Raw genomic sequence first — 27,219 nt, 5'->3', positions numbered from 1 at the left:
TTAGTCGAGGCTGTTGCTATGTGCAGATTTGGCCAAGCTAATCATGGTAAGATGAAGGTGGATAACAAGGAAGGATGACGAAAGATATAAAAGATGGGGAGAACAAGGTATACCGATGGAATACAGCTTCGGATGGCGGAACAGGCGCCGAGAATGACATAGTCGCACGTGTTGCATCGACAACTCAATTCAGAGATGAGGACTCATGTTTTTGTACGTCTAGCCCTCTCAACCTCTTCGCAAGCAAGCTTTCCCCGGCTTCAGATATGCCAGAATTGCTGAATGGAAGACCGCCATATCCGAGATCCCCCCTGCTGAGTTTACGATAAGTCCTGGCTTCTGTTGCATTGTCGTCAGAAGTACGCTGGGAAAACGGGGTTTCCCTAGGGGATGGGGCGCGCTGGAGAGGATGAAGTCTCATCTCGTAATAATGCTTTGCGGTAGCTGCATCATCGACTGAATCGATAAGAGGCATCGTGTGACAGTGTGAAGGATGATGAAAATAAGAGCACTCCCCTGCCGCACTGGGACCTGGCAATGAAGCCAGATCCACAGCGATTTTCTGGAACCCGTTCGCCGATTTTGAATGTAGATTAGTACCGTTCGTGTCACGGACTGGCTTATATGGTGTATACCGAGGATCGGGGTGTTGTATCTCGTTTCGCAACTTTTCTTTACCGTCAGGCACCCGGTTTGCAAACACGACACGAATGCTCGAGTAGAGATAAAAACGACCCTTTGAAGGACAACAGATATTCAAGTGGATCAAATAACGTAGTATAGGCTTGTCATTGGGATTTTCAGATACGCTCAAAGACGCCTCCGGTCGATCAGTCCCGAGGTTCTTCCTGGCGGACAAAGGCATATCAATTATGGGGCCAGCCGAGTAACTTCTCTGGCGTATGAAAGTTTTGGTGCCAGGCTCCATTTCGCTGAGATCGTAAGGTACAAGGAAGAGTTTGACAGCCGTCTTGTTCGGATTCTTGATCATGATTTGCAGCTGGCCTTGTTGCGGTATACGATAGCATCCGCCTGGTGGGCATTTGGGTGAATCCGCTCGTCGATTTCGCTTCTCCCTCATGCGTAGGGCTTCCTGGGTCTGATATTCCGGCCCGACGTCGACATCAGTCCTTTGGTCTTTGGATGCACCAGCAGGGCTTCGGTGATGTCGGTGGCGGCGAGTGACGTATGAGTTATCCTTAGGTAAGGAATTCTCGAGATCGATCATACCCACATAGGGGCTTGGATTGTCGTCCGAAATGGAGCGACCCTTTCCAGAAGTAGGGTAACTGTAAAAGACCGCAGGGAAGGGAACTGTGACGTGTGGTGGGCATTTGAGATTCGACTTGCAGTTTCCTTTGCCTAGCACACCAATTTGGGCAGTGAAGTCGAGTGGTTTGGACGGATTCATTGACATTCTTCCGCGGAGGATCGACTCCTCGTAAGATCCTACTAGTGGCGCGTGGGTCTTGCAGGATAGTTCGCCGGCCAGTGAGGGTCTCCTGGCTCTCCAGGACGGATGTTGCACTGATGAAGCCAGCTGAAGACTGTATGACGAGGTCAATGGTTTTCGTGGTTGACGCGCTTGGAATGAGAATGAATCGTGAAAGGTTCCAGGTGAATGACCGGTGTTAATGTTGATCACACGCGAATAAGACGGAGACGAATCTTGAAGATTCCGAAATGTCTCTGGAGGCAGTGTGCGACGGCGACTGGATTTATCCGAAGCTGGAGGATGCTCGCGGTACTCACTTTTCAGTGAGAAGTCCAGATCAGTGTTATTTGCCTGGTAAACCAATGGACTCGTCGGAGCTTTCAGGACGTAACTGGAGGAGTATGACCCTAAAGACGGTGCTCGTGACCGCGGACCTGGGTTCGTAGTCTCTTCTTGTTGATGACCAAATTCCTGCCCTCGGAAAGGCGCAGAAAAGATAGGAGTGGCAAACCATGGCGTGGTTGGAGATGAGCTTAATTGAGAAAACTGTGTGAGAGAGCGATATTTGGGATGGGGAGAGCGCGGGGCTTGGTGCTGGCTCTGATCTTCAGCGATGCCTTCTCGAAAGTCGCCAGAATGCAGGGCCGAGCGAGGGCGTTGAATATCAGCTGGCGAAGCAAGTTCCTCTGGCTCCTTCTGGTGGTCCATATCCATAGAGTTCCTTAATGAATCCGCACGCTTCGGCGTCTGTGGACATTCGTCAGATGTGCATGATTTGATAGGATGGGAATCGGTCTCTTGAGACTAAATTCAATTATACTTGGGTCAGCAAGCCACCAAAAAGGACGATCAAAAAGTCGCAGGACTACAATATATGGACAAATCATAGAGAACGTACCAAATCATGCTGGGTCCAGGCTGAAGAATCGGCGCTTTTTATATACCGTATTAACTCCTCCCGATCGCTTGCTCGCAACCTCGAAAAATTGGGACTTGACATGCAGCTTTCATTCGATACACCCGCACTCCTTCCAGAGGAGTGAGGCCTTTTGCTGTCCTCATGGCAGCGAACCCATGAGGGAGAGCCGTCTTCCTGCTCAACCTCTTGAGGGTGGTCATCCGACCACTGGTCATAGAACCGTTGACGATCAGGGTCTTGAAAGATAGGCATGGTCACCGACGATCGTAACTCCCAATAAAACCAGATGAGGATGAATCATCGCAAAGGCAAACGACCAGAAATAGTAAGGAGTCCACAGAGAGTATTAAAGTGAAAATACGGAGTAGCTGCAGCAGTGGTACGATAGGAGCGGTGGCGGCGCCGATGAGGACCGTTGAAGTATGACTTGCTCAAGGGGGCCAACCATGGAAGGAAGATGACGGGAGGAAACAGCAAGGCTAGGATTCCAGTAAGGGTGAAGAAGACCGAGAAATATGAAACAATAAAGGATCCACTGAAGAAATGGCAGACGAAGCGAAGAGATGCTGGCTCGTGGTTTGGTGGAGGAGGAGACCATCGGCAACTCGGCGGAGTAGTAGCATGAATCATCAGCAGCATCATCGTTTGTACCGTTTGATCGGGATTTTCTCCCAAGTATCGTCATCGCCCCTTGTTAAACCCCCGCTCTTGGGCAATCTTGGTTTGATCTATCAAACGCTAGCACGTCTTAACTTGTAAGTTATTGAGGATCTCATACCGAGCCAGAATCATTTTCTGAAGTGCTTATCGCTGATTATCTGTAAGTTGCTTGAGAAATTTGCCTGAAAATTTCCCCTTTGGGGCACTCTGCCGCGACTACGATTGTAAATCCCACATCACTCGCCACGTCCAATATAATAATTGTTGCCCGACACACGGCTTCAACTATTCTATAATTTACGAATCCTATCGTATCAACCATGGCCAAACGCTCTCGTGACGCCGATGCCAATCCGGAAGAAAAGCGGACCACAGAACCCCCGGTCAAGAAGAGGAAGGGCTTCTCAGTTGGCCCTGCAAACCTGCCTGATGGGACCTACCGTCGCAAAGGTAAATATCGCCTCCTCACGCTTCTCTCCACTGTTTTCCTACCCAATTATGCTTACTGACCATTCCACCTAATCGCAGCCCAAAAAATAAAGTCCGACCTGATCCAAAAGGCCAAAGTAAAAAAGGCCTATGCCAAAATCAAAGCCGAGGAACTCGCGTCAGCACCCAAAAGACCCATTTATGCGACCGAGGAACATGTGGAGAGTGAAAACGCGAAAGGCGATAACGTCGTTGATCCCGCCCCGGCGTCTTTGGAGCTACATCCAGACCGACAGGCCATGCTGAACGAGCCCGTGCCGGAACGGCCACCCAGACCTGAACGGGCGCAGGATCATGACACCCATGAGCGTCGGAAGAGAAGAAAACCTAAACCGTCCGCTTTTGCAAAGGAAATGGAGATTGCGGAGAAGCGCAGGAAAGAGGCGGAGAGGCGCAGAGAAGAGCGGGAGTTTAAACAGAAAGACCGCGAGGCCATGGCTAGAGCGAGGAAGCCTGCTCCGGACGGCAAAAGGAGATTGGGTCGGGAGAGCCAGGTCTTGCTTAACAGGATTCAGCACATGGTCGGTCAAACGTAGATACGAATCTTGCACATGGAGACGGAAATAGAGGTGGTCGAAGAACAAAAGTCTTCTTTTCTGTGATACCCATTAGATATGTCTCTTTACGGTTACTTATCGAGATTTCTACGCTCATCCTTCAACTTTGCATGAATTATACCCTCAATATTCAGGACGATAACTAAGCTGCTCTATGCCCTGTCCCACTCCTCGGTTTCTTGAAACATGCGAATTCGCCTTTTGTCCTCTCCCTAAGCCGCTTGAGTATGCTCCTCATTTCGCCAAGTTCTGATTGAAGCCGAGCCCTGGCTTCGTGCGTAGTCCGCTGATCCAGTTCCACATATATCTGGCTTTGCATAGTAGATGCTTCCTCCGTGGAGTACTGTGATAAGGTCTGTGCGATAAATTCAGTATCAAGGGTCGCCTGCATCAGTGCAGCCAGGGTATATGAAGGGCGTGAGCTGAACGCATTTAGGAGAGACGTGGAGATTTGTGTCAGCAAGTGTGTGAGGACCATGTTCAGCAACGGAGATGGCGCAGCGGGTGGTGAACGACTCGCTCCCGAGGCCACACAGGAAGGGATAGTAGTCGAGATCTCCGTGTGAACAAGCACAATGGTGAGCAAGACGCTATATACATAGGGGCGTACTTGCTCTGGGCGAGCGCTGGACGGCTCCCATTCAGGGTCAGTAACGCCGTTGACAATCATGGCATTCAATTTATTGACCGTTGGCTTAGTATACGATTGAAATAGGCGGTCATCGATCTGACCTAGGACGTCGCGAATAGTCTTGGCTTCTTCTGTCAATTTCACTGAAAATGCAGTCTCGAAGTTCGTGACTAGATGTGGGACGAAATCTGCCTGCAGGGCTTTGATATTTGAGAGCGTGAGCAGTATCCGCACGTTCTAACACATGTTAGCGGTCACTGTTAAGACAGAAGCAGGCTGAGAGAAGAACTTACCCTATCTTGAGAGTCCACAGCATCCGCAGCCAAAGCAGGCGAAGGGGAATCAGGGCTATTGAGTTGTGCCGCAGACCCGGCCAGGATCCATTCGCTACCCTCGTCCAGAACGACTGGATGTTCCGCGTTCTCCACGAGACCACTGAGCGCCTTGTAGACACTGGATACAAATTGGGTGCGGACCATCTGGAGTAGCTTGGCAGGGGGTTGTGTCACGACATCCACGGCCCCTGATTTAGCCATGGCTTCCGATATGTAAAGGATCTTTTGCATCCTCCCAAGAATTGCACTTTCAAAGGCCACAAATAGCCCAGGCATCTTGGTCAGATCCTTGCTCTCGGGATCGCGCGTCCAGTCTTCCAGCATTTTACAGATCTCCGCGTCTTTGCCCCAAGCCGCACATGCAACCCGGACGGAGCGCTCGCGCGCAATGCTCACCAGAGACTTGAGGAGATCATGAGTGTTACCCCCACTTGCTACTGGATTCAATGCAGCCATTTCGCTCGCCGCGGTGCCAATAATGATCATGAATTGGCCKAGATAGTGGACACCACTGAGTGAATTCGAGAAAGGCGGCCAGAAGGCATAGTCCTCCCAGAACTCCCCGCGCTTGGGCGTGGGTATTGGCATGTTCTTTGGGTCGAGTTTGAAGCGTGATTCTGTGGGAGTCACGCCTTGGCTTATCGGACTGTTCGGAGTTGCTGGTGATATTGGAGACGCCAGGAATGAAGCATCATCCAAAGGTGCGTCAGCAAACAACGATAGCACATTTGCGCGAATTAGGTCGACCAACTCCACGACCCCATTCTGTAGCTCCCTGGTCTCGCTTTCGGAGAGCCGGTGATGTCTGCGGCTTTCTCCTTCGAACCCAGCCGGGAGAAGCTTTTGTCTGGAACCGTCAATGAAGGATTGTGCTACCTCCCAGAAATCGAACACTTCGCCGAGTAGCCCACCTTGCGACGCCAACAACTTGTTCAGATACGCTAGAATGCATTCCCAGAGCTCGACTACCTGGTCAGTGTCTAGCACACCTTGCAGATCCGCTGTTTCTTCCCGTGGTGCCAGGCGCAGATACGATGCCACAGCTTTGGGTGTGGGCTTGTCGCCGCCAGCAAGCCGGCGTCGGAGGATCTCGATTTCCATCTTGCAGCGTCCACAGAAGGCGCCAATCTTAGTCTTGAGAAAGTCATAGCGGCTGAGCAGCCACACCCAGATAGGGTTGTCATCCACGCCCAATTCCAGCAGAGCGCCGATCAACTCCATATATTCTTCCACGGTTCCGGCCGCAGTGGCCGTGATTGATGTGGTAGGCGCATCGCTGAGACGTCTCCACAGATCGCGCTTGAACGCCTGGATCTGATGGTCCACATCTACCCACATCCGACCCATGGCGAGGATAGCGTGCGTTTCTTCGTCTGTCAGAGATCGCCCACTGCTGATTGCCTTGTGTGCAATATGCTTAGCGCTCTTGGCGAGCGTTCTTGCTTTTGTATATTGTTCGAATACAGAGTCGTAGTCCCTCTGCTTTATAGATTTCGAGAGAAGCCCACCGATCTCGTATACATCCCGGTGCTTCTCCATCGTGTCGACTACTGACTTGAGCATCTGTTCTCGCTCGCGCCCGCCCAACGCCGGACCCCAGACTTCTTCGGCTTTGACGGAGGCCTCCAAGAGTGGTACCCGTATTCCCTTCATGCCATAGTCACTTTCCTTTGTTAGAGCATTCTTTCCGGGCCTGTCATCCGCAGGAGGCGCGCTTCGCGAAGCTCCGGAAATACTTCGAAGATGTCCAGCTGACCTACGATGTGACTGAGCCAGTGGCACATGATTTCCTTTTCCTTGGTTTCTCATCTCCGTATAGACGCTATCGATTGTTGCTTTGGCCCGTACAAAGCGCTCGAAGTTCGCCTCGACGAGGACTTTCAATGACGCCGATTTCTGGTCAATAGATTTCGAGAGGATATCGAGTCCTTCGAGAAGCGACTCAATAGACGCATCGGAGTGAACTTGGGAGAGGAAAAGGGCGGGGGAGAACGAGGTCGACGAAAGCAAGAACCGGTTCCGTAAGCGGGATTCATCTTCTAAGGATAGTCCTCGTTTCTTCAGGATCTGGAGGACGCTGTCGCCAGACCCGAGAGGATCGGGTTCATCGACCTTGGCAAGATTTTCCCTAGCATTGCTTCCTTTGAAGGACCCAAGGCTGAGGGCCTTACCGCTATGACTGCGTTCTAGGGCGAAGTATCGGGACCTCCTGGCTCGCGAAGGAGTACGGCCCAGAGCTTCGTCGTCGGAAGGTTCGCTCTGATCAAGCTCAACAGGCCATTCCTCTGGGTAGGCCGACGGAAGGTTATAATAACTCGCAACCTCGACGTCGGTCATGCTGGTATATCGCCAAGGCTAAGGGTTGAAGGGGAAACGGTGGATCAGTAGCTCGATCTCGTGCTAGATACACGCAACTGCAAGAGTAAGCAATGAAGGTACCGAACAAATTGAAACATCTTACAGTACCATGGCCCTGTAGATAAAGTGAAACTTACCTTAAAACCTTCATATATAGCGCTTTTAAGGATGCCTGCTGACTGTTGCCAACCTGAAGCGTTATCTAATCTGAACAGTAAACGATCAGTGGTGGAGCGACTACGGCAGACGGTAACTAGCTCAATGGTCGTTTTAAGGTCCATCATTTTAAGGTCCATCAAGCAGCTTACAACTTTGCGAAGTAAGTACGGAGATATGGAGTAGAGAAAGTGATATATTACGGTTTAAGATAGTAAAATTGCCTACAAGAACCAGCAGGCAGAAGAATGCAAATACTGTTTTTGCAGATATCCTCCACATATGAAAAGTAAAGGCTACCTTACAAAGTGAAGGTAGCTAACTCCGTAGAAGGAAGAAAAGAGTACCGCCAACACTGTCCATACCGCCCACGTGTCAAACCGGGTTAGGACTAGCGGCTTCCCGAACGGGCCAGTCGGACCGGCCGCACCACTTGCGTAGTTGATACCTCAGGTTGCATTGCTAGGCTGGACGAAGACTGAGTGGTGGCTTTCGGGTTACCGGGATTATTGTTGCAAAAAGACCCTCTTCTCTCTGCCTCCAAGTTCCCGCACAAGTGACCCGCCACCGCGCAGTATTCTTCTTCTTCTCTCATTCTTCCTGTTTATCTTCAATTCCTTTCTCTCTAAAACCTGAACGTCGGTTGTTGACCCGGGGACCTATCACAATGATCTCTGCCAGAAATTTCGTTGCCCCGGCCCGCCAATGCCTGCGGACAACACGTGTGTCTCCAGGTTTTGCTTCGCCTCTATCGCAGGTAATACACGAGCTTCAGACGATCCCATTCGACTTCATTCAATTGCGGGACTAATCAGGCTAATGTTTTCATTTAGCTGCGCGGTTATGCCTCCGCTGCCGACGATCGGGTCGCCAAGTTCAAGGGACAGAAAGGTCCTGATGTATGTCATGCCTCGATCGACTTTTTTTTCTATTACCCTTCCTTTCCTCTGGCCCGGTGACATCCGCCACTGCTTCGTGGAATATTCGACATTCCAGCAGCCATTAAGCATTAATTTTGGAGGAGATGAGAATATTACAAGGGCTCAGGTCTGACGATGATTGATCGATAGGGAAAGTACACAGTCACCCTGATTGAGGGTGACGGTATCGGTCCTGAAATTGCGCAGTCCGTGAAGGATATTTTTGCTGCCGCAAAGGTAAAGCCTGCTCCTTCTATTCGCTTGCGCGCCGGAGAATTGAGTACTGAATTATTTTTTTTAGGCCCCCATCAAGTGGGAGCCCGTCGACGTCACTCCCATCTTGAAGGACGGAAAGACCGCTATTCCCGAGGACGCCATCAAAAGTGTGCAGAAGAACTATGTCGCTCTCAAGGGTCCTCTTGCTGTTAGTAAACCTCGTGCCCTTGCGATCCACCGAAATATAGTACTAAGATAAAATCATATAGACTCCTGTCGGCAAGGGTCACGTTTCCCTTAACCTTACTCTCCGTCGTACTTTCAACCTGTTTGCGAACTTGCGTCCCTGCCGCTCGGTCGCCGGTTACAAGACTCCTTACGACAACGTCGATACTGTTTTGATCCGTGAGAACACCGAGGGTGAATATTCTGGCATTGAGCACGTTGTCGTCGATGGTGTTGTCCAGAGCATCAAGCTCATCACCAGAGAAGCTTCCGAGAGGGTTCTCCGTTTCGCCTTCCAGTACGCTCGTTCGGTCAACAAGAAGAAGGTCCGTGTCGTGCACAAGGCCACCATCATGAAGATGTCCGATGGTCTTTTCCTCAACACTGCCCGCGAAATCGCCAAGGAGTTCCCCGATATCGAGTTTGATGCTGAGCTGCTGGACAACTCTTGCCTGAAGATCGTTACCGATCCTACTCCTTACAACGACAAGGTCCTTGTCATGCCCAACCTGTACGGTGACATTCTGTCCGACATGTGCGCCGGCCTGATCGGTGGTCTCGGCCTCACTCCCTCCGGTAACATTGGTGACGAGTGCTCGATTTTCGAGGCCGTTCACGGCTCTGCTCCCGACATTGCCGGCAAGGGTCTCGCAAATCCTACTGCTCTGCTCCTGTCCAGTATCATGATGCTGCAGCACATGGGTCTCACCGAGCACGCCGCTCGTATTCAAAAGGCCACTTTCGACACCCTGGCTGAGGGCAAGGTATGTGAAATCTCGTGATACTCTGACCCCCAATGGAACTTTTCGGATACTGACATGCTGTATCGCAGACTCTCACTGGTGACCTGGGAGGCAAGGCCAAGACCCACGAGTATGCTGAGGCTATCTGCAAGCGCCTGTAAGGGACTCGGCGTGAAATGTACTATTCCCTCAAATATCCTACCTTTTAGCCATTGAACGACCCTAGATCTTTTTTATATGTACTTAGATGTACTTAGTAAGATGCTACTTATACCTAAATTCATCCCTTTTGTGCTCTCATACCCATCTGATCTCACTTGTCGCTTGTGTACTTTCAACCAAGTGGTACATCCAAGTCTTCGACGACGCACTCCGTGTTCCTCATTTGAAGCTTGTTCCCTATTCGCCAGACCCTAACGGAAAAATGATCATAGTAGTACAAGCGTCATGGCTTCTGCATAATCATACATAAATCCTGCCGAACGCCTACTCCGAGCTTTTCAAGGTATCGAAATGCAAATCATGTCCAAAGATGAAAGCAGACCCGAAGGAGCTGAATGCTAGCGTCGCCGGCCACCTCTTCTGGTTCCTGTTCCCCCACCTCTGCCTCCCTTTTGTCTCGATTTGGTCGTCTGCGCACGTGTGCTCCTTGTAGTCGGTGAGCCGCCCGTGTCTCCCTCCGCCTCGTCCTCTTCGCTGTCGTCTTGCGCCCCATCTGACCCTTCCTCGTCGCCTTCTTCGTTTGCCCCGGTCTCCTCGGAACCTACGTCTTCTTCGCCGGTGCCTAATCCTTTACGAGGTTCAATCTCGACCTGGAGTCTCGTCGAGCGGGTGCCTCGCGTTCCTTGGCGAGCGCTGCGGGTTCCTTTTCTGCCTCGTGACGGTGCTGGGGAAGAGCGTGGTTCTATATAAATAAGCGAAACAGAGAATTAGAATGATGCGAGTAATCTTATTGAGAATATCTCACCATCTGTATCCGCTATTGTACTGCCTCTTCTGGACTCTGCTTGCGCACTGGGATTAGGTGACGCGGATCCCTCCATCGCTAGCCTCCTCTCGAACATCAAGTCGCCGTACTCATCCTCGGGCAGTTCAAACGGGCAGTAGAAGTCTTTTGATCCGTCGGGGTCATCAGAGGGTTCTGTGATTAACGAATCTTCCTGGATCGTTAAGAATATGTCAGTTCTGCAATCGAAGCAGGAGGAGCGCGCCTGCCATGACGTACACGTTCATCGAGCGCAGGCAAATTGTAAAGTGTTCCTAGCTTCTTCCATATGCCTGGTATCCGTGTGTGCTCGCAATTCGATGGCGCGTAGCCCTGGCTTTTCATGAACTCGGAGATTGCTATCATACGGAAGTGTTTGTGCATGCCTTGAGATGTATGCACCGCTTAGTTTGGTTTTCATCTTGTGGTTACAAAATGACAACATCGAGTAAGAGATTGTCGGAACTTACCAACTGGCTTCCATTTGATAATCCCCTTCAGCAGAGCTGTCTCCTGCTCATCTGTCCAGGGATCCGCTACCAAGTCGTGCCCATTGTCTGGTTTGCCTGCGCCCTCACTGGCGGGTGTATCGGCGGCCGGCTGCGCAGATTCGGCTTGGAGATCAGTCAGCTTTGGTTTCTTCTTGGGTGGCATCGTAACGGCACTGTCTTGCGACAAACAGTGAGCTACAGAAGGTAGCCTGGACAATAAGAACCCTGCTTGGTTATTTCAGGTCAGGTATGACGATGCGCGCAACTGCTCCTCGGATTCCCTAACAAACGGTGGCCCGGGCGTCGGCTGGGCGCAGGCGCTAGTGCGCTTCAAGCTTAGTGGCATGTGATCGCGCGCCAACAACGCGTTAAGGCTTAAGATGCTGATAAGGAGTCGAGGATTATATGCGTGAAATGGCACGGTATGGATGACGATGGATCAGGGCCAGTATGACGCGGATCCTTTCTCGAGCGATAGTTTGTGGAGGCTTTCCAATTTTACCTTGGAGTTTTTGCAGCCGTCAGATTTATTCCAATTGAATAAGAACCTACCTGGTGCGTTCTAACATGAGCACTTGTTTGACGCGAATTATGGGCAGCTGACAGCTTCTCCTCGAAAGACCTCAATGAGGGGTTCTTTAAGAGCCCTCTCAAGCTACGCGCGGAAGATGCAGACCCGTTACCCCAGCTAGATAATATCGAAGGACATAACTTTTTCCTCTTCGATCAGCCGGCAGAGTCAATCACGGATGCGTTCAGTGATACTCAAGTAGACGATAACCTTAGCCACCAGAACGATGATATTCTTGAGGCCGAGTCAGATAGTATCTGGACGCTTGAAAGCCTGCAAAACGGTACAATTCCTGAGATTTCGCTGAGGTCATGGGAGAGGTACCATGATCGATCGTCTCTCGAGTCGACGTCCGCTTATTTCAGCGAATCTGGTGCGAAAGGCTTTGATTCAGCTTTGGCACGCCAGTACTCTGAAAATGAATCTAAAGACGCGGGACGTGTGGCTCGGAATGATGTCTTCTTCCATGCTTTATTCAGACTAGGACTCGGCTGGAGCTCCATATTCTTCCGTTACAACAAGCAGCGGAAAGCGTTCGAAAGGGTATCTGACAACGTCCGCGTTTCTGGAGTCAGCCTCACCGTTGTCAATGGCCTGACTGAGGAAGTCCTCCGCTGTGGTACGGCTATGTACAACACAAGGGACTTTGCGCGCCGGACTCGGATCAAGCCCAAGGAATTATCTGCTCGATCTGCTTTTGCCAGTGCTGCGGCTGTGATTATCTACACGCTTGAGAAGCAAATAATTAACTATTTCAAGGAAGTCTCGTCCCTCGTTCAAATCATGGCACTTTTTCAGCGGTGTGGTGAACTGGTCGGTGCGTTATCGAACATAGTCGAAGCGGTCCAGAAAGCTGCGTCAGATGCGCAAGTGATCTCTGCAATCATTGAGAAAGCGGCTCATTTTGCTCAAGCTTTTGGCTCTATGGAAAATCTTTTTCATGAACTTGTTGCTCGTGTGATTGCACCTTGGCTCCATTACGTGGAATCTTGGGTTGGCCTGCGCGCTGAGACACCTGCATTAGTGGAAATGGCTGCGAAGAGTGAAGGCTTCGTGGCTGTAGAGCGATACGAGGGTAGAGCAGGCTCGAGAAGTGCGAAAGCAGCAACTTTGCAATATCATTATCGTCCCGAGCAAATGCCGACCTTTATCCCCGGGGAGCAAGCAGAATTGATATTCGAGACAGGTCGAAGCTTGCGGCTACTCAGACAATACCATCCTCAACACCCAATCGCAAATGATGCGACCCTTCACAGAGATGGTCCCAATTTGCGTTGTGCAGGAAGTTGGTCCGGCATCGAGAGAATCCAAAAGAAAGCTCAGCAATATGAGGCTGAACTCCGCTCGGAAATCCTCAGATACAGTCGGGGCCAACGCTCGGAGCAAGTGAGGATGGATAAAGCACTTGCAGAAGAACATATGCAGAAGTCTGGTTCTGCCGGGGACGACCAAGCTATCTTGGGTGCTTTCGAGCTCTTCGATATCGATGATTCCAAGCATACGACCGGATTGCTTGCGAATGACTCTTCCTTAGAAAACGACGAACTTGGTCCATTGTTCGACACAAGTACGCTGGACAGGCCTCGACCAATTCATCCGCCCAGAAACGATTTTGGTCCAGAAATGATATCCGCTCTCTACCTTTCTCTGGCACCTCTACTATCCTCGCAAGCTTTACTCGTTGACTTTTCCTGTCTTCACCTCTTATTCAAGGAACACAAATTAAGATACCATCTCACCCTGCAGTGGCGATTTCAATTGTTAGGTGATGGCTTCTTTGCTTCGCGCCTCTCGCACTCACTTTTTGATCCCGAAATGGAGAGTGGTGAGCGTAGATCAGGTGTCGTACGGAGCGGCGTGCATACCGGTTTGCGCCTAGGGAATCGTGACACTTGGCCTCCTGCAAGCTCCGAACTGCGACTGGTATTGATCGGCCTTCTGAGTGATTGTAACATGGACGAGCGCCTAGACAATTCAAGTAATGCCGAGTTTCTCAGGGAACGGGAGCTTCCTGGTGGGTTGAGTTTCTCAATTCGCGACTTGACCGACGATGAGATTGTGAAATGCAAGGATCCGAATGCTATTGAAGCACTCGATTTTCTCCGTCTTCAGTATAAACCATCCGCAGTCCTGGAAACGATTATAACGCAGCGATCCTTGGATCAGTACGACCGCCTATTCAAGCATTTGTTACGCCTGATCCGCATGGTTTCGGTTGTCAGAGGTCTTATTCGCGATTCGACTGCAAGGAGCTCTCTTTCCGGAGATACACGAAATCTTTTTCAGCGATTCCGCATAGACTGCCAGCATTTCGTCCTTGCCGTGAGCGATTATTGTTTTCACGTTGGCGTCGGCTCTATCTGGCAAACATTCCAGGATACCCTTACGAGAATTGAATACTGCCTTGAGCATGGCGACATCGACGGCGTTATAGAAGCGGCACACTCCGTTTCCTGGCTGAGGAGGTACCACGAAGAAACTCTCGACCAGATGCTCTTCGCCCTATTCCTGAGCAAAAGACACGCTGAGGCTGCCAAATTGCTTGAGAAGATCTTCGGGACGATTCTGACATTTGCTCCGCTGTCCCGGCTCGATGGGCTGGAGGGTGTTCGCCACGAGAGCGAAAATACAATTGCGCACCTCTACGCGACCTTCCGAAAACAGACCTCGGCCTTTGTCGGCTACCTGCGTGGGTTGGACGGTGTGAAGGCTTCATCCAAGTTCGCTGGCAGGTCGAGAGCAGAGCCTATAAGCATTTTCGAGCGTCTTCTGGTGCGATTAGATATGAAAAGATACTACTGAACGATGTCATCGCGAAAACCCACATGCATACGATCAAACTTAGTCGAAGTATCTCAAACCAGGGTTACTGCTTTACTAATGGCCAGCCATTTATGAAGCAATAATCAACCAAGTCCGCGGGTCCTTAACAGGCTGAAACACGGGTTTCATCACCACGTTCCGTGTCCAGCTAGCAACTTACAGAGAGTTCCGGTCTTTGGGTAGGATATAGCATTTGGATTGCCCATGTGCGAATACCTAGCAAGTAACTCTATTGAGGTGACATAATCGAGCCCGTATACCTCGTTATTTCCCAATTATTGTTCATACATGCAGTCCCAGAACGCCAGCATTCCAGGCCTTCCATTCAGTAATCATGATCGCTATGAAAAACAGTCGCAGCCTTTCTAAACAAGCTAGAAGAAATGGAGATTGGACTCTTTCCACCCTTGGGCTAAAAGGATCGTCTTGGCAGAATTTTCCATCGGCTCAGGCCCGCAGATGAGTACCATGCTCTCATCGTCAGGCGCGGCAAACTCCTTCAGAAGTGCTTCACCGATACGTCCCCTCCGGCCAGTCCACGTGTCTGGTGCTTTGCTGAGAGTATGTACAATCGCGCACTTGTTCTTATCTGACGCCTCAATTGCATCGAGCTCGGCTCGACACAGGATATCCTCCTCTTGTCTGTTCCCAAAGAGGACAACGCACGATGTGGGATCTTGAGGGTCTTGCATCACTGCGCGGAGAACTTGAAAGATCGGGGTGATACCAGTACCGCCGCAAATCATCTTGAAGGAGCGTACGCGCCGCTCCTTACCGCTGATGATAACCCTGCCGTTTCCGAGATACTCGAACCGGCCTGTAGGGCCTTTACACTCGATCATTGAGCCCAGGGGAAGCTGGTCGAGGGCCAGTGTCATTTTTCCACCGGGTACGGTTGGCGTTGGGAAGTACACCTTGATGAGCACATCAACTGACCCCTCTTTGCTGGGATCGGAGAGCGGGGTGTATGATCGAATGATAGTTTCTTTCGTTGTGGGATCCTGGACCTTGATCATCATATGTTGTCCAATCGGCAGGCCCAGCTTTTGCTTCTGGTGTTCCAGTTCGAAAGTGAAGATGCGTGTATCCCAGGAGACATCCCGCTTTGCTGCAAGTTTCGCCTTCGTCCATGACCGTGGTTGGAGGAAGAGTGCACGAGGCTCGCTGGGCTCTTCTCTTTTGCCGGCTTCTTTGAGCGCCTTCAGGGACGCCTCCTCCATTGTGCCGATGTGATAGTTGGGCATCATTGCTTTCGCCGTCTCGCTATCTGTGATTGATGTCAGTTCTGCATTCTCTCAAGGAAAAACCTAAGACGGCTGTCGGAGAACTCACGGATTTCGGAAAAATCCTCAGTCACATCCAACCCGATGGAAGAGACGATGCTCTGTGCTCCTCCCGGGTGACCTTCAAGGAACGGCTTTCCGTCATACACTTCCCCCTTCACTATAAACCAATGCGCGCCCTCCTCATTGCTTTTCTTGAACTCTTCGAGACTGATAATCCGATTCAAGCCTTCCTTCTTCATGTTGATTTCCTTCACAGGTTGAGGTTCTACCAATGTTTCCCCTTCTTGTCTCTCTCCCCAGTTGCCGTTGGTCAGATCGCCGCCAGCCTTTTTGACGCGTTCCATCCAACCGCCAGCCATGACAGGGTGCGTGGGGTGTTCGAACAACAAGGTCCCATTCTGTTTTGTGATCGTTACTCGGAACCAAGGATTGTTCATCATTCCGAGAACGGACCAGTACATGTCGCGCGGTTGGACGCTCATCGCTTCATCCATACCTCTCACTAGCAGGGCATCGCTAGCTTCCAGATCGGACACAGGAATATCCAGAGACCAGAAACACCAGCAGTAACATGATTCACGCCAGGGCATGTCGACTTTGCCGCCGAACAATTCGCCATCAAAGTCGCGGTACCTGTCTTCAGCATACTGAATGTTCGCCAAACGCCAAGCTGCAAGACAAGTTAGCTTCGTTACAAGACGATAGATTGAATAGCATACATTTGCCTTTGTTCAGCGAGATCTCGACTCTAGTGACTCTTCGGCCTCCTCCAGCATATGCATACCCCTTGGCGGTGTAGGATTCCCCAGCCGTCGCAAGATCAAGGACTTCGTTGTGTTGAGGGTACGCAGCAGCAGAATTCACATTGAGATCATAAATGGCATAGCGTTCGTCACGCCACCACATCGGATCCGAAGCGGCCATTTCGGGAGAGACGGTCGTTCTGTTGCAACGCTCAGCAAGTGGTCATCCGAGGTATCTCGGTCCACTTACGGCAATACTCGGTTGTCATAGATGTGGTACCAGTTGTCACTGGGTACATCAGTCAAGATCAGTTTCTTAATCCACTTCACGCTTCGACCGCCGATTTGACCAGGTACAACAGCTCTCAAGGGACGACCGTGATCGGGACGAAGAGGCTCGCCATTCATCTTATGCGCAAGCATGATCAATTTGTTGGGATCCATGGCCCAGTTGAGCTTGACTGATGTGCCATAGTAGCCATTAGGCTATAGCAAAGTCAGTGGACCAGAGAATGACATTGTAATTCCGGGAGGAGCACTGACCAGCTTATCTGCTCCCTCCATGCAGACGTACTTGGCCTGGCGCAGTGGCTTCGCATACCGCAAGACATCCGCCATCAAGGGGCCAGTAAAAAGGGCAGTTGACAGACCAGCTGGTCCCCAGGAGAAACCCTTTGATTTCCGCACTGTGTTTTGCTCCTTGCGCCTGTTTCCAGCGCATACGAGTGTAATTGGGGCAGTGATCTGATTGAATTTTTGCAAAATCTGACGAAAGTTCAAGACGACCGGCCGCTCAACCAGCCTTTACGGACAGTTAGTTCCCTCGGCATTTGAACAACATCATCGAACAATCACTTACCCTTCGATGCTGATCTCCCAGTTTGGAATATCCTCGTCGCGCACCAAAGGGACAGGTCCATGGTTCCTAACGTAGAAGAGTTCCGGTGATGTCAAGAAACCTTTACGTGGGCTGTCAGCCGAGCGCCATGCCAATTGGAATAAAGTGAGCTTCATAAGGCAGTTCATACCTTCATTGAACAGGGCTGTCAGTGGAGGTTCGACATTGAATGGGTGGACACCCGTTAATCTGATGAGCCGAGGGTCTCGAGGCACATGATTGTCTGGTGTGCCCTTGTCTTGAGCGAGGATCTCAGTCGGGTTCGTGGATGGCGGTGGAAGGGGTATATCTAGCAGGTCGACATTCGAGATTTCCTTGACTGTGATCTGGCCTGGTACTGCCGTAAGGCTCTTCGGCAAGACCGTCTGTGTCTTCTGTGTCTGAACTTGGGTTATGGTCGCCATCGCCTGAGTACTACAGCTGATGATGATGGTATAGAATGAAGGGACCGCGGAGAAGACAGCKGACTTTTCTAGACTAAAAATCTCTCAAGAACAGGGCAGACAGAAGAAGGCGACCATAGTCAGGCTGGAATGAATCAGGAAAATGACGCATTCCGTTTCCAAGTGAGGAAGCCAGTAGTCAGACACTCTCTTGACACACAAATTGCCATATTTGCTTGTATAAACAAAGGGCCTCGGAGAAAGGCTAGAATAGAAGTAGGCCAGATATGTTACGATGACGATCTCCGCGGGACCTCGAGGTAGTAATGGGCCGGATAACAGATAGATAAGCCTTAAGCTACCACGGGTGCCTGCCCGGATCGCAGCGATCCCGATTGTGCAAATGAGAACTGGGTCTGGTATTCGCCATGGTATGACGGTGAGCTTTGACGAATCGTCCGAAAACGGAACGGTCACCCATCACGGGAGCTCTCGGGCCAGTGTGGACTATGATGGAAGAAAATCAAGCAGCCTGTATCCTTATTGGCAAGGAAACAAGTTAGGTGCCCTTGGAGCGCGGTGGAATTAGGAAGAATCATGAGACAATTCTTCAAAAAAGAGGCCCATTCCTCCCATCCGCCACGGTGGGACGAACAGTAAGGGACCATCCCCAGTCCAGCGACTCTGAGCTCATCGTTGACCGTGCCACCTTCCTGGCTCAGTGGCTATGGTAAGAATCATAGATAGACAGATCAACCGAGATACGCTCCCGGTATCCCTCCATGGAAGTCGATCTGGAACTCATCGGGTGGAGGCAAGAGCAGTTCTGCTTATCTTTGATAATCGGCTGGGTCCTTACACGGCAGAGATAAGGTGTGACAAAGGGCTGGCTTAGTCTCCGCGGAAATAGAAAGAGACATCGCTTTCGTCCTTATCAGTCCACCCTGAAGATAAGACATGTCTTGGCGCAGAGAGCCATACTCTGTCCCAGTTGCACAGTCACTCCATGACTGTGTTATGTTGTATGGCTTGACTTTCCGCGAATATCGGCGATTAGACTTGAACATGGGTGGACGCAATCGTAGCAGGTTCGCCGATGACACCAAAAAATTAGCAGAAATAAAACGCAACTAGCTGATCGCCTTTTAATGGATGCCAACTCGGCAAGATCTGTAGATTGTATATGAGCAGAGAAGTCCTCAGCCATCCCCTAGAAAGAGATAGAGAGGAGAGTTCATCCTGGTAATGACTTGTGGTCAATACTGGCATTGAGGCTTAGTCAATAGTCACGATGCCGTTGATCGACAGCTCAAGAAACAACGATGCTGTCCACAGCAGTATCAGCAACGGCATATCCCATGCGACAGTCGAACCTGTCGGAGATCTAGATTATCGTCACAATGACCCGAACCGACGGCAAAAGATTGTGGTCGTCGGATTGGGCATGGTAGCGATCTCATTTATGTATGTTGCCAGCTCGATGGATAAGGAACGATCTCGAGAAGGGCTGTCTACTGACTACTGATACCATCAAATAGTGAGAAAATTGTCAAGCAAGATGCAGAGAGACGCAAGTACGACATTGTTGTGATTGGGGAGGAGCCTCACATTGCCTATAATCGTGTCGGGCTTTCCTCCTTTTTTGAGCATCGCAAGATCGAGGATTTGTACCTCAATCCCAAGGAATGGGTAAGAACTTGACGGTCACATATCCAGGCCTTCCATCCAGCTGATACTAAGCTTCCTCTCTACTACATAGTACGGGTCGTTCAAGGACCGGTCATTCGACTATCACCTCAACACCAAAGTCACCAACATTTTCCCTGACCACAAGACCGTCAGGACTTCAACTGGCGACACCATCCCCTATGATATTCTGGTCCTCGCTACAGGCTCAGATGCAGTACTCCCCACACACACTCCTGGCTATGATGCCAAGGGTATCTTTGTTTACAGAACAATCCAAGACCTAGAACGTCTCATCGAGTTCGCTTCGAAACACAAAGGTGAAACCGCGGTCACTGTAGGGGGAGGCTTGCTGGGCCTGGAAGCAGCCAAAGCAATGACAGATCTCGAGGATTTTGGAAAAGTCAAACTCATTGACCGCAACAAGTGGGTTCTCGCACGGCAGCTCGACGGCGACGCCGGCACGTTGGTAACCCGAAAGATAAGAGAGCTTGGCCTGGACGTATTACACGAGAAGCGGGTCGCGAATATCAAAACGGATGACGACAATAATGTGACTGGCATCATCTTTGAAGACGGGGAAGAGATTGACTGCTGCTGTATTTGTTTTGCTGTAAGTCTCCATAGAAGAGCACCATCAGTACTCTGCTAAACTTGCCTCTAGATTGGAGTGCGACCCAGAGATGAGCTGGGACCTCCTGCCGGCATTCAGTGCGCTGGACGGGGAGGGTTTGTTATCAATGAAAGGTCAGTACATATTGTTCTTTCAGATATCTATTGCAGACTGACTTGATTAGTTTACAAACTTCCATTCCCGATATCTATGCCATTGGCGAATGTGCTAGCTGGGAGAACCAGACGTTCGGAATTATCGCACCTGGAATCGAAATGGCCGATGTGCTTTCCTTCAACTTGACCAATCCCGATAAGGAGCCAAAAAGCTTCAAGCGCCCCGATCTGAGCACAAAGCTAAAACTTCTTGGTGTTGATGTGGCCAGCTTTGGAGACTTCTTTGCCGACAGAGATGGGCCTAAATTCCTTCCGGGGCGACGGCCGTCGATTATCGATGGATCGGTGAGGAGCTTTGATGGCGACAAAGAACCAAATGTCAAGGCATTGACATACAAGGATCCATTCGCCGGAGTTTACAAGAAGTACTTGTTCACTATGGATGGGAAGTACTTGCTTGGAGGTATGATGATTGGCGACACCAAGGACTATGTGAAATTGAACCAGATGGTCAAGAGCCAGAGGCCTCTCGAAGTACCTCCCAGTCAGTTTATTCTTGGAGCCCAAAAGGACGGCGACGAGAATGCCGATGATTTGTAAGTCTTCCGCTTGCATGCTGGACAAGACGGCACTAACACGAACACCACAGAGACGACGACGCCCAAATTTGCTCGTGCCACAATGTCACAAAAGGGGACATCGTCGAAAATGTCAAGAGTGGTACATGCAAGACTATTGGTGAGATTAAGTCGTGCACGAAAGCAGGAAGTGGTTGTGGAGGCTGTATGCCTTTGGTGCAGTCGATCTTCAACAAGGCCATGCTGGACATGGGTCAAGAAGTATCGAACCATCGTATGTGCCTGACACAACAACCCCATTGACTTGCTCTGACCAGAATATAGTCTGCATGCACATCCCATATTCGCGAGCCGATCTCTATACTGTAATCGCTGTCAAGAGACTGAAAACATTCGTCGATGTCATGCAGGCCGTGGGAAGGAAGCCGGACTCTCTTGGCTGCGAGATTTGCAAACCTGCCATTGCATCCATTCTTTCGAGTTTGTTCAACCAGCACATCATGGACAAGGAGCTTCATGACCTTCAAGAGACAAATGACCGATTCCTTGCCAACATCCAGAGAAACGGAACGTTCTCTGTGGTTCCGCGAGTCCCTGGTGGTGAGATCACTGCGGATAAGCTGATCACAATTGGTCAAGTGGCGAAGAAATATGACCTCTACTGCAAGATTACAGGAGGTCAGCGTATTGACTTGTTTGGTGCCAAGAAGCAAGATCTACTTGACATCTGGACGGAGCTCGTGGATGCGGGAATGGAGAGTGGTCATGCTTATGCCAAGTCGCTTCGAACAATCAAGGTACTGTCACCTGTTTAAGTTTATGTTTCCTAGCTGACGTATTCTATCAGAGCTGTGTCGGAACTACATGGTGCCGATTCGGTATCGGCGACAGTGTTGGAATGGCGATCCGACTGGAGGAGCGGTACAAGAGTATTCGGTCACCGCACAAGCTCAAAGGAGCGGTATCTGGCTGTGTCAGAGAGTGTGCCGAGGCTCAGAACAAGGAGTAAGTACAAGGTCATTCTTAGAGTCTAAAGGTACATGCAGCTAATTTCTGATCAGTTTTGGATTGATTGCAACCGAAAAAGGATTTAACATTTTCGTTGGTGGCAATGGAGGCGCCAAACCTCGGCACTCCGAGTTGCTTGCGAAAGATGTGCCTCCTGAGAAAGTCATTCCTATCATTGATCGGTATCTCATCTTTTATATCAGAACGGCAGACAAACTGCAGCGGACTGCCCGATGGATTGAGAACCTCCCCGGGGGTATTAACTATCTCCGAGAGGTCATCATCGATGACAAGTTGGGGATAGGAGCTGAAATGGAACAGCAGATGGAAGAATTGGTGAACAGCTACTTTTGCGAGTGGACTGAGACAGTCCGCAATCCAAAGCGACGCAAATACTTTCAACAGTTCGCCAACAGCGACGAGACTGTCGACACGGTTGAGGTCATCAAAGAACGTGAACAGCAGCGACCCGCATACTGGCCCAAGGACTCTGCAAACGAGGACTTCAGGGGTCACCAGTGGTCGACTCTGTCATGGCAGCCTGTCATCGAAGCAAACTACTTTTCAGATGAGCACCCGCAGATTTCCTCGGCTAACATCAAGCGCGGGGATACTCAGTTGGCCATCTTCAAGGTCAAGGGCAAGTACTACGCCACGCAACAAATGTGCCCACACAAACGCGCCTTCGTCCTGTCTGACGGCCTGATTGGCGATGACGATGCGGGCAGATATTGGGTCTCTTGCCCTTACCACAAACGCAACTTTGAGCTCAACGGTGAGCAGGCAGGGCGGTGCTCGAATGACGAGAGCATGAACATCGCGACCTTCCCTGTTGAGGAACGCGACGACGGCTGGGTGTATATGAAGCTGCCGCCCGTTGAGGAACTAGATTCGGTTCTGGGAACTGAGAAATGGAAGGTGAAGAAGGGGGAAGCACCGGACCCGTTCCAGAAGGTCGACAAGAGGTACAAGGGCATGAGGGGCAAGAAGGCGTGTGATATCAATACGCAAGTGCCGACCACACAGGCGGCAAACATCATCGATTGGTAGCATAATTATGGCATACAGAATGAGGCGTAGCGGTTGTCATTATCATGGGGTCCCTTTTACTTGCTATGTTTGCATGTATTACGAGTTGCACAGATATCCTTGTCCTTTAGTATACAATATAGTTGATTATGATCAGAAACATTGCGTATTCCATCCTTGCAAAAGTCGCATATTCTGTTCCATGAAGAGTTAAATCCCGCGATAGATCAGTACATATCCAAAATGCTTGAGCCAAAGAAGTTGATTGCTGTAGGAGAGGACTGAGGCAGGAATGATATCAGCATTAGGGTAATACCAATCACGTGCAACAACCATTAGCCTGGGTGCGCCTGACTGATTGGTTCACCGCTGATCGTTTCTTATCTTCCCCTACCTACCTTATCTAAGGTCCCTAGGTATCACTTCCCACTTTTCAGACTGCCACCTTGATTCAGACAGACTACGGTCGAGACAATTTTTGGCCTTATCTCGGGCCCCCACTGKAGTCATCCACTTTTGTCTCCACCGCTGCCTTAAAAGGAGACCATCTCTTCTTCACATTTCCGCGGAGCTCGCTGTCAGCCCTCAGTATTTTCGTCTATCAGTCTGGCCTCGTCTGAAGAACGATTACCTCTGAGGCTGTGACACAAGGCAATGCTGGCACTATCTGTCTCTTCCAGGCACATGGAAGGTTTTGAGGGCGTCATTACCCGGGAGACCGTCCAATGACGTGCAATTCGGTTATCAACACCTCCGGCTCATCCTCGCCCATGGCCTTGACCCACCGAGAATCTCACACAGGTTCTTCGTTCCTGGTTCCATGTTTTTGCGGTCATCCTGTCGGGCAGTAGACCCAAGGTGGCTGCGGGATCAGCAAACACCAGTATAGCTATCCATGTCCTGATATCAGGGCCGTCCGAACGGGGAAACGATGACTCCAGATTTGGCTCTTATCGAACCCTTATCTCTGCAGTGGATTGGCTGGCACGCGGGCTAGCTACCCTGTAGCCTTTTTCAGACCGTCTATCAGATGCTCTATGAATTATCAAGGTGTTGGACGGATGGCTGTCCAATAATATGACTCTTATTGTCAGGAACTACGCCCTGGCAAAGGGCAAGAGGATCGTCCAGTTAAACTGGGGAGATAGGATTGACATTATCTTTTCTCATCTTTGCTTATCCGTTACGAATATCAGACGGACAACAGCTCCCTCAGATCTAATCTATACGGAGGAGATGTCTCCGTCATAGGCCATGTAGCGACATGGTCTCGAAGCAGTGCAGCACTCCTAGGAGATAGCTGGTGCTTTAGGCTTGCCACACATGAGAAGCAAGATATCTCAGCGCTTACGTCGTTTGTTTTTTCTGGTACGCCTCTCACTGCCTCTCAGGCATCATCTTATATAGCCGTTGCTTCTGTCCATGATAGTCCGCCGTACATATCTAGACAGAATCAAGCTTCCTATACATCCTCAGAAAGTTACTTCATTACTCTACTCGTCTTGGAATAACTAGTGTCTCATTGCGCGCTCAATCGGTCCATATTTACTGTCTGTTTTGTCTACTCTCGGTTGTACGCCGACCAACTACCAGGGGAGGCACTTCGGGCAATGATGGACTCACTCAAATTACTTGTCGTCTCTCCGGAAACCAACCCCAGTAACCGAAAAGCAAGGTCGATACCAGTCCTCAATCCCTTCGACCGGTATGGCCGGGTATTCTTCTTCTCGTGGCTTGGCTTCATGGTTGCATTCCTGTCATGGTATGCATTTCCACCTCTGGTAAGTCAATGGTCTACTAAACAGGAAGCACTTGGAAACGTGGAACAATTGACTGAGAATGGCTGCCTAGTTAACGGTGACCATTCGCAAAGATCTCCATATGACACAGCAACAAGTCGCAAACTCGAACATTGTTGCTCTTCTGGCTACGTAAGAATTGAACAGATAGATCCATCGGAGCCCACAGCTGACAGGCACAGATTCCTTGTTCGTTTCATCGCTGGGCCGCTCTGTGACCGCTTCGGGCCTCGACTTGTTTTCATCGGCCTCTTGCTTTGTGGCTCTATTCCTACAGCTATGGCTGGTCTGGTGACCACCCCTAATGGTTTAATCGCCCTGCGTTTCTTCGTTGGCATTCTTGGTGGTACATTTGTCCCTTGCCAAGTATGGTGCACCGGTTTCTTCGATAAGAACATTGTGGGGACTGCCAACTCTCTGGCCGCAGGCTGGGGTAATGCTGGAGGTGGGATCACATAGTAAGCCGCTCGCCCGGATAGATCTACGTTCATGGGCCTCGCTGACATTTTTCCTCGTAGTTTCGTCATGCCTGCCATCTACGACTCACTTGTTCACTCTCAGGGCCTCACCCCCCATAAAGCATGGCGCGTTGCGTACATTGTCCCATTCATAATCATCGTCGTCCTGGCTCTCGGCATGCTGTTCATATGCGAGGATACCCCTACTGGCAAATGGTCGGAGCGTCATATCTGGATGAAGGAGAGCAATGAATCCCAAGCCAATATTATCAACCTCATGTCAGGCAGCCCCTCTACCCGCCCATCTGGTCCTCCGTCTATCAATCTATCCACTCCTCAATCGGAGAAGAAGGGTGTCCAAACACCTCAGATGGTCGATACTGAAGCTCAAGCTGTTGGACAGGTTGACATTCTCAGAACAGACACTGTGGTGGCCCCTAGCCGCAAGGAGGTCATGAACGTCCTTCTCAGTCTCTCCACGGCCGCTGTTGCCATCCCATATGCCTGTTCCTTTGGGTCTGAGCTCGCTATAAACTCCATTCTGGGCGAATTCTATTCCAAGAACTTCCCTGACATGGGGCAAACCGAATCCGGCCGCTGGGCAGCTATGTTCGGTCTTCTCAACGTTGTTTTCCGTCCTGCAGGTGGATTCATTGCAGACATGCTGTACAAGCACACAGGGGCTGTATGGTCGAAGAAACTTCTTCTTTCCTTCCTCGGCGTTGTCATGGGTGCTTTCCAACTGGCCATTGGCCTCACCAATCCCGGATCCAAAGCAACGATGTTCGGTCTCACTGCCGGACTGGCATTCTTTCTGGAAGCATGCAATGGCGCCAACTTTGCTGTCGTACCTCATGTTCATCCCTTCGCAAATGGTAAGAAACCTCTCTTCCGTCCTCTCCCTGAAGGCCCACTTGCTAAACGATCTGTCTCTGCAGGCGTCGTCTCCGGTGCTGTGGGCGGCATGGGAAACCTTGGTGGTATCATCTTCGCCATCATCTTCCGATACAATGAGACGCACTACAGCCGGTCCCTCTGGATCATCGGCGTGATCTCCATCGCCGCCAACTTGGCCGTTTCGTGGATTCGACCAGTACCGAAATCCCAGATGATGCCGCAATGACCACAGTACGACCTGTTACGATACAACCTCCTACATGATTTCTCGTCCGACTTGCATTTGGGATACCTCGGATGATCAGCGATACATATATCGGCGTTTGGGATGCAACCTGGAACCTTTTACATATCACCTTGGAATGAATAATAGTCTTAGTGAAATTTTCATAATCCTCAAACATGCACATTCTCACTCCAAAAGATCCACGCCCGTACATAAACCCTTATCGATCTTTAATAATCACCATCAGGGTCTCGCAAACGTATAATCCCCACATAATCTAATAATCTCGGGTCAAAGCATCCCGACCGGAGTCCTGCCCCATATCTCCCGAAGAGGGGCATCACAATCAGAACAGATCAACAAATTCCTTTTCCATTCATCCCAATATCAATAGCTAGCATCGCATAGCTACATCATCTCACCTCGACCGAAACGGCCCATCTCACCAGCCCAAAAATGGCACCAGTCCGCCGCATCGCGCAAATCGTCTATCTGAAGCCCTCCGCCGTCGCGGCCTACAAAGAATGCCACGCGAACGTATGGCCCGAGGTCCTGCAGCAGACTGAGGATTGCAATATCAGAGACTGTGCGTAGAAACTTTACATATGCAGAGATCAAAGGTTCTTCGGGGCCTAGCTGATTAAGTGATTACGTAGACTCGATATTCTTCGACAATGAGCGCACGTTATTTGCGACGTTCACGTATGTCGGCGACGATTATGAGGCCGATATGGAGAAGATGAGGGCGAATCCGAAAGTGCGCGAGTGGTGGGTGATGACTGATAGGATGCAGGTATGCTGGTTCAGCTGATTGACATTACGAACCTAGACAACGGGACGATGCTGATGTGTGCTTACTTGCAGGAGAGTCCCATTCCTGGCGCTGTGGGCAGTGCAGAAGGGCCTGGGTGGTGGAAGGTCCTGGACGAAGTCTTTTACACCGATTGAACTTTGGATTAGATGGCCAGCATAATAATAATTACTT

At 50.4% G+C, this 27,219-nt stretch overlaps 11 protein-coding genes across 11 annotated transcripts; 6 read left to right on the top strand and 5 right to left on the bottom strand.

The window, feature by feature from the left end:
- Positions 1-184: 184 nt before the first annotated feature.
- On the bottom strand, positions 185-2,606 carry Asppvi_002589 (uncharacterized protein; the record flags this gene model as incomplete). The annotated part of the gene is made up of 2 exons (XM_043298571.1): positions 185-2,182; positions 2,334-2,606. The coding sequence occupies 2 exons, from the start codon at positions 2,604-2,606 to the stop codon at positions 185-187; spliced, it is 2,271 nt and encodes a 756-aa protein (XP_043154506.1).
- Positions 2,607-3,334: 728 nt separating this feature from the next.
- On the top strand, positions 3,335-4,039 carry Asppvi_002588 (uncharacterized protein; the record flags this gene model as incomplete). The annotated part of the gene is made up of 2 exons (XM_043298570.1): positions 3,335-3,464; positions 3,543-4,039. 2 exons carry the CDS (start codon positions 3,335-3,337, stop codon positions 4,037-4,039), a joined length of 627 nt encoding a protein of 208 aa, XP_043154505.1.
- A 163-nt stretch (positions 4,040-4,202) lies between these two features.
- Asppvi_002587 (exocyst subunit SEC5) lies at positions 4,203-7,363 on the bottom strand (the record flags this gene model as incomplete). Its single annotated transcript, XM_043298569.1, has 2 exons — positions 4,203-4,928; positions 4,985-7,363. The coding sequence occupies 2 exons, from the start codon at positions 7,361-7,363 to the stop codon at positions 4,203-4,205; spliced, it is 3,105 nt and encodes a 1,034-aa protein (XP_043154504.1).
- An 844-nt stretch (positions 7,364-8,207) lies between these two features.
- On the top strand, positions 8,208-9,805 carry Asppvi_002586 (isocitrate dehydrogenase (NAD(+)) IDH2; the record flags this gene model as incomplete). The annotated part of the gene is made up of 6 exons (XM_043298568.1): positions 8,208-8,297; positions 8,374-8,439; positions 8,611-8,697; positions 8,762-8,884; positions 8,946-9,665; positions 9,734-9,805. The coding sequence occupies 6 exons, from the start codon at positions 8,208-8,210 to the stop codon at positions 9,803-9,805; spliced, it is 1,158 nt and encodes a 385-aa protein (XP_043154503.1).
- A 399-nt stretch (positions 9,806-10,204) lies between these two features.
- Positions 10,205-11,283, bottom strand: Asppvi_002585 (uncharacterized protein; the record flags this gene model as incomplete). The annotated part of the gene is made up of 4 exons (XM_043298567.1): positions 10,205-10,548; positions 10,612-10,804; positions 10,870-10,988; positions 11,100-11,283. 4 exons carry the CDS (start codon positions 11,281-11,283, stop codon positions 10,205-10,207), a joined length of 840 nt encoding a protein of 279 aa, XP_043154502.1.
- A 265-nt stretch (positions 11,284-11,548) lies between these two features.
- Asppvi_002584 (tubulin gamma complex associated family protein) lies at positions 11,549-14,493 on the top strand (the record flags this gene model as incomplete). Its single annotated transcript, XM_043298566.1, has 2 exons — positions 11,549-11,675; positions 11,741-14,493. The coding sequence occupies 2 exons, from the start codon at positions 11,549-11,551 to the stop codon at positions 14,491-14,493; spliced, it is 2,880 nt and encodes a 959-aa protein (XP_043154501.1).
- A 395-nt stretch (positions 14,494-14,888) lies between these two features.
- On the bottom strand, positions 14,889-16,724 carry Asppvi_002583 (uncharacterized protein; the record flags this gene model as incomplete). The annotated part of the gene is made up of 3 exons (XM_043298565.1): positions 14,889-15,781; positions 15,847-16,470; positions 16,520-16,724. 3 exons carry the CDS (start codon positions 16,722-16,724, stop codon positions 14,889-14,891), a joined length of 1,722 nt encoding a protein of 573 aa, XP_043154500.1.
- Positions 16,725-16,789: 65 nt separating this feature from the next.
- Positions 16,790-17,845, bottom strand: Asppvi_002582 (uncharacterized protein; the record flags this gene model as incomplete). Its single annotated transcript, XM_043298564.1, has 4 exons — positions 16,790-17,029; positions 17,087-17,345; positions 17,403-17,502; positions 17,572-17,845. The coding sequence occupies 4 exons, from the start codon at positions 17,843-17,845 to the stop codon at positions 16,790-16,792; spliced, it is 873 nt and encodes a 290-aa protein (XP_043154499.1).
- Positions 17,846-19,115: 1,270 nt separating this feature from the next.
- niiA (nitrite reductase niiA) lies at positions 19,116-22,875 on the top strand (the record flags this gene model as incomplete). Its single annotated transcript, XM_043298563.1, has 9 exons — positions 19,116-19,288; positions 19,363-19,513; positions 19,584-20,123; positions 20,175-20,257; positions 20,308-20,835; positions 20,889-21,091; positions 21,142-21,614; positions 21,665-21,822; positions 21,879-22,875. The coding sequence occupies 9 exons, from the start codon at positions 19,116-19,118 to the stop codon at positions 22,873-22,875; spliced, it is 3,306 nt and encodes a 1,101-aa protein (XP_043154498.1).
- Positions 22,876-24,464: 1,589 nt separating this feature from the next.
- On the top strand, positions 24,465-26,234 carry Asppvi_002580 (MFS transporter; the record flags this gene model as incomplete). Its single annotated transcript, XM_043298562.1, has 5 exons — positions 24,465-24,635; positions 24,706-24,785; positions 24,836-25,111; positions 25,172-25,986; positions 26,050-26,234. 5 exons carry the CDS (start codon positions 24,465-24,467, stop codon positions 26,232-26,234), a joined length of 1,527 nt encoding a protein of 508 aa, XP_043154497.1.
- A 456-nt stretch (positions 26,235-26,690) lies between these two features.
- On the top strand, positions 26,691-27,182 carry Asppvi_002579 (L-rhamnose mutarotase; the record flags this gene model as incomplete). Its single annotated transcript, XM_043298561.1, has 3 exons — positions 26,691-26,820; positions 26,891-27,027; positions 27,099-27,182. The coding sequence occupies 3 exons, from the start codon at positions 26,691-26,693 to the stop codon at positions 27,180-27,182; spliced, it is 351 nt and encodes a 116-aa protein (XP_043154496.1).
- Between the last annotated feature and the right edge of the window lie 37 nt (positions 27,183-27,219).

Source organism: Aspergillus pseudoviridinutans (genome assembly GCF_018340605.1).
Source record: "Aspergillus pseudoviridinutans IFM 55266 DNA, scaffold_2, whole genome shotgun sequence".
Lineage (NCBI taxonomy): Eukaryota > Fungi > Ascomycota > Eurotiomycetes > Eurotiales > Aspergillaceae > Aspergillus > Aspergillus pseudoviridinutans.
The sequence above is the reverse complement of the archived record's forward strand: the minus strand, read 5'-3'. Positions and strand labels throughout refer to the sequence as shown.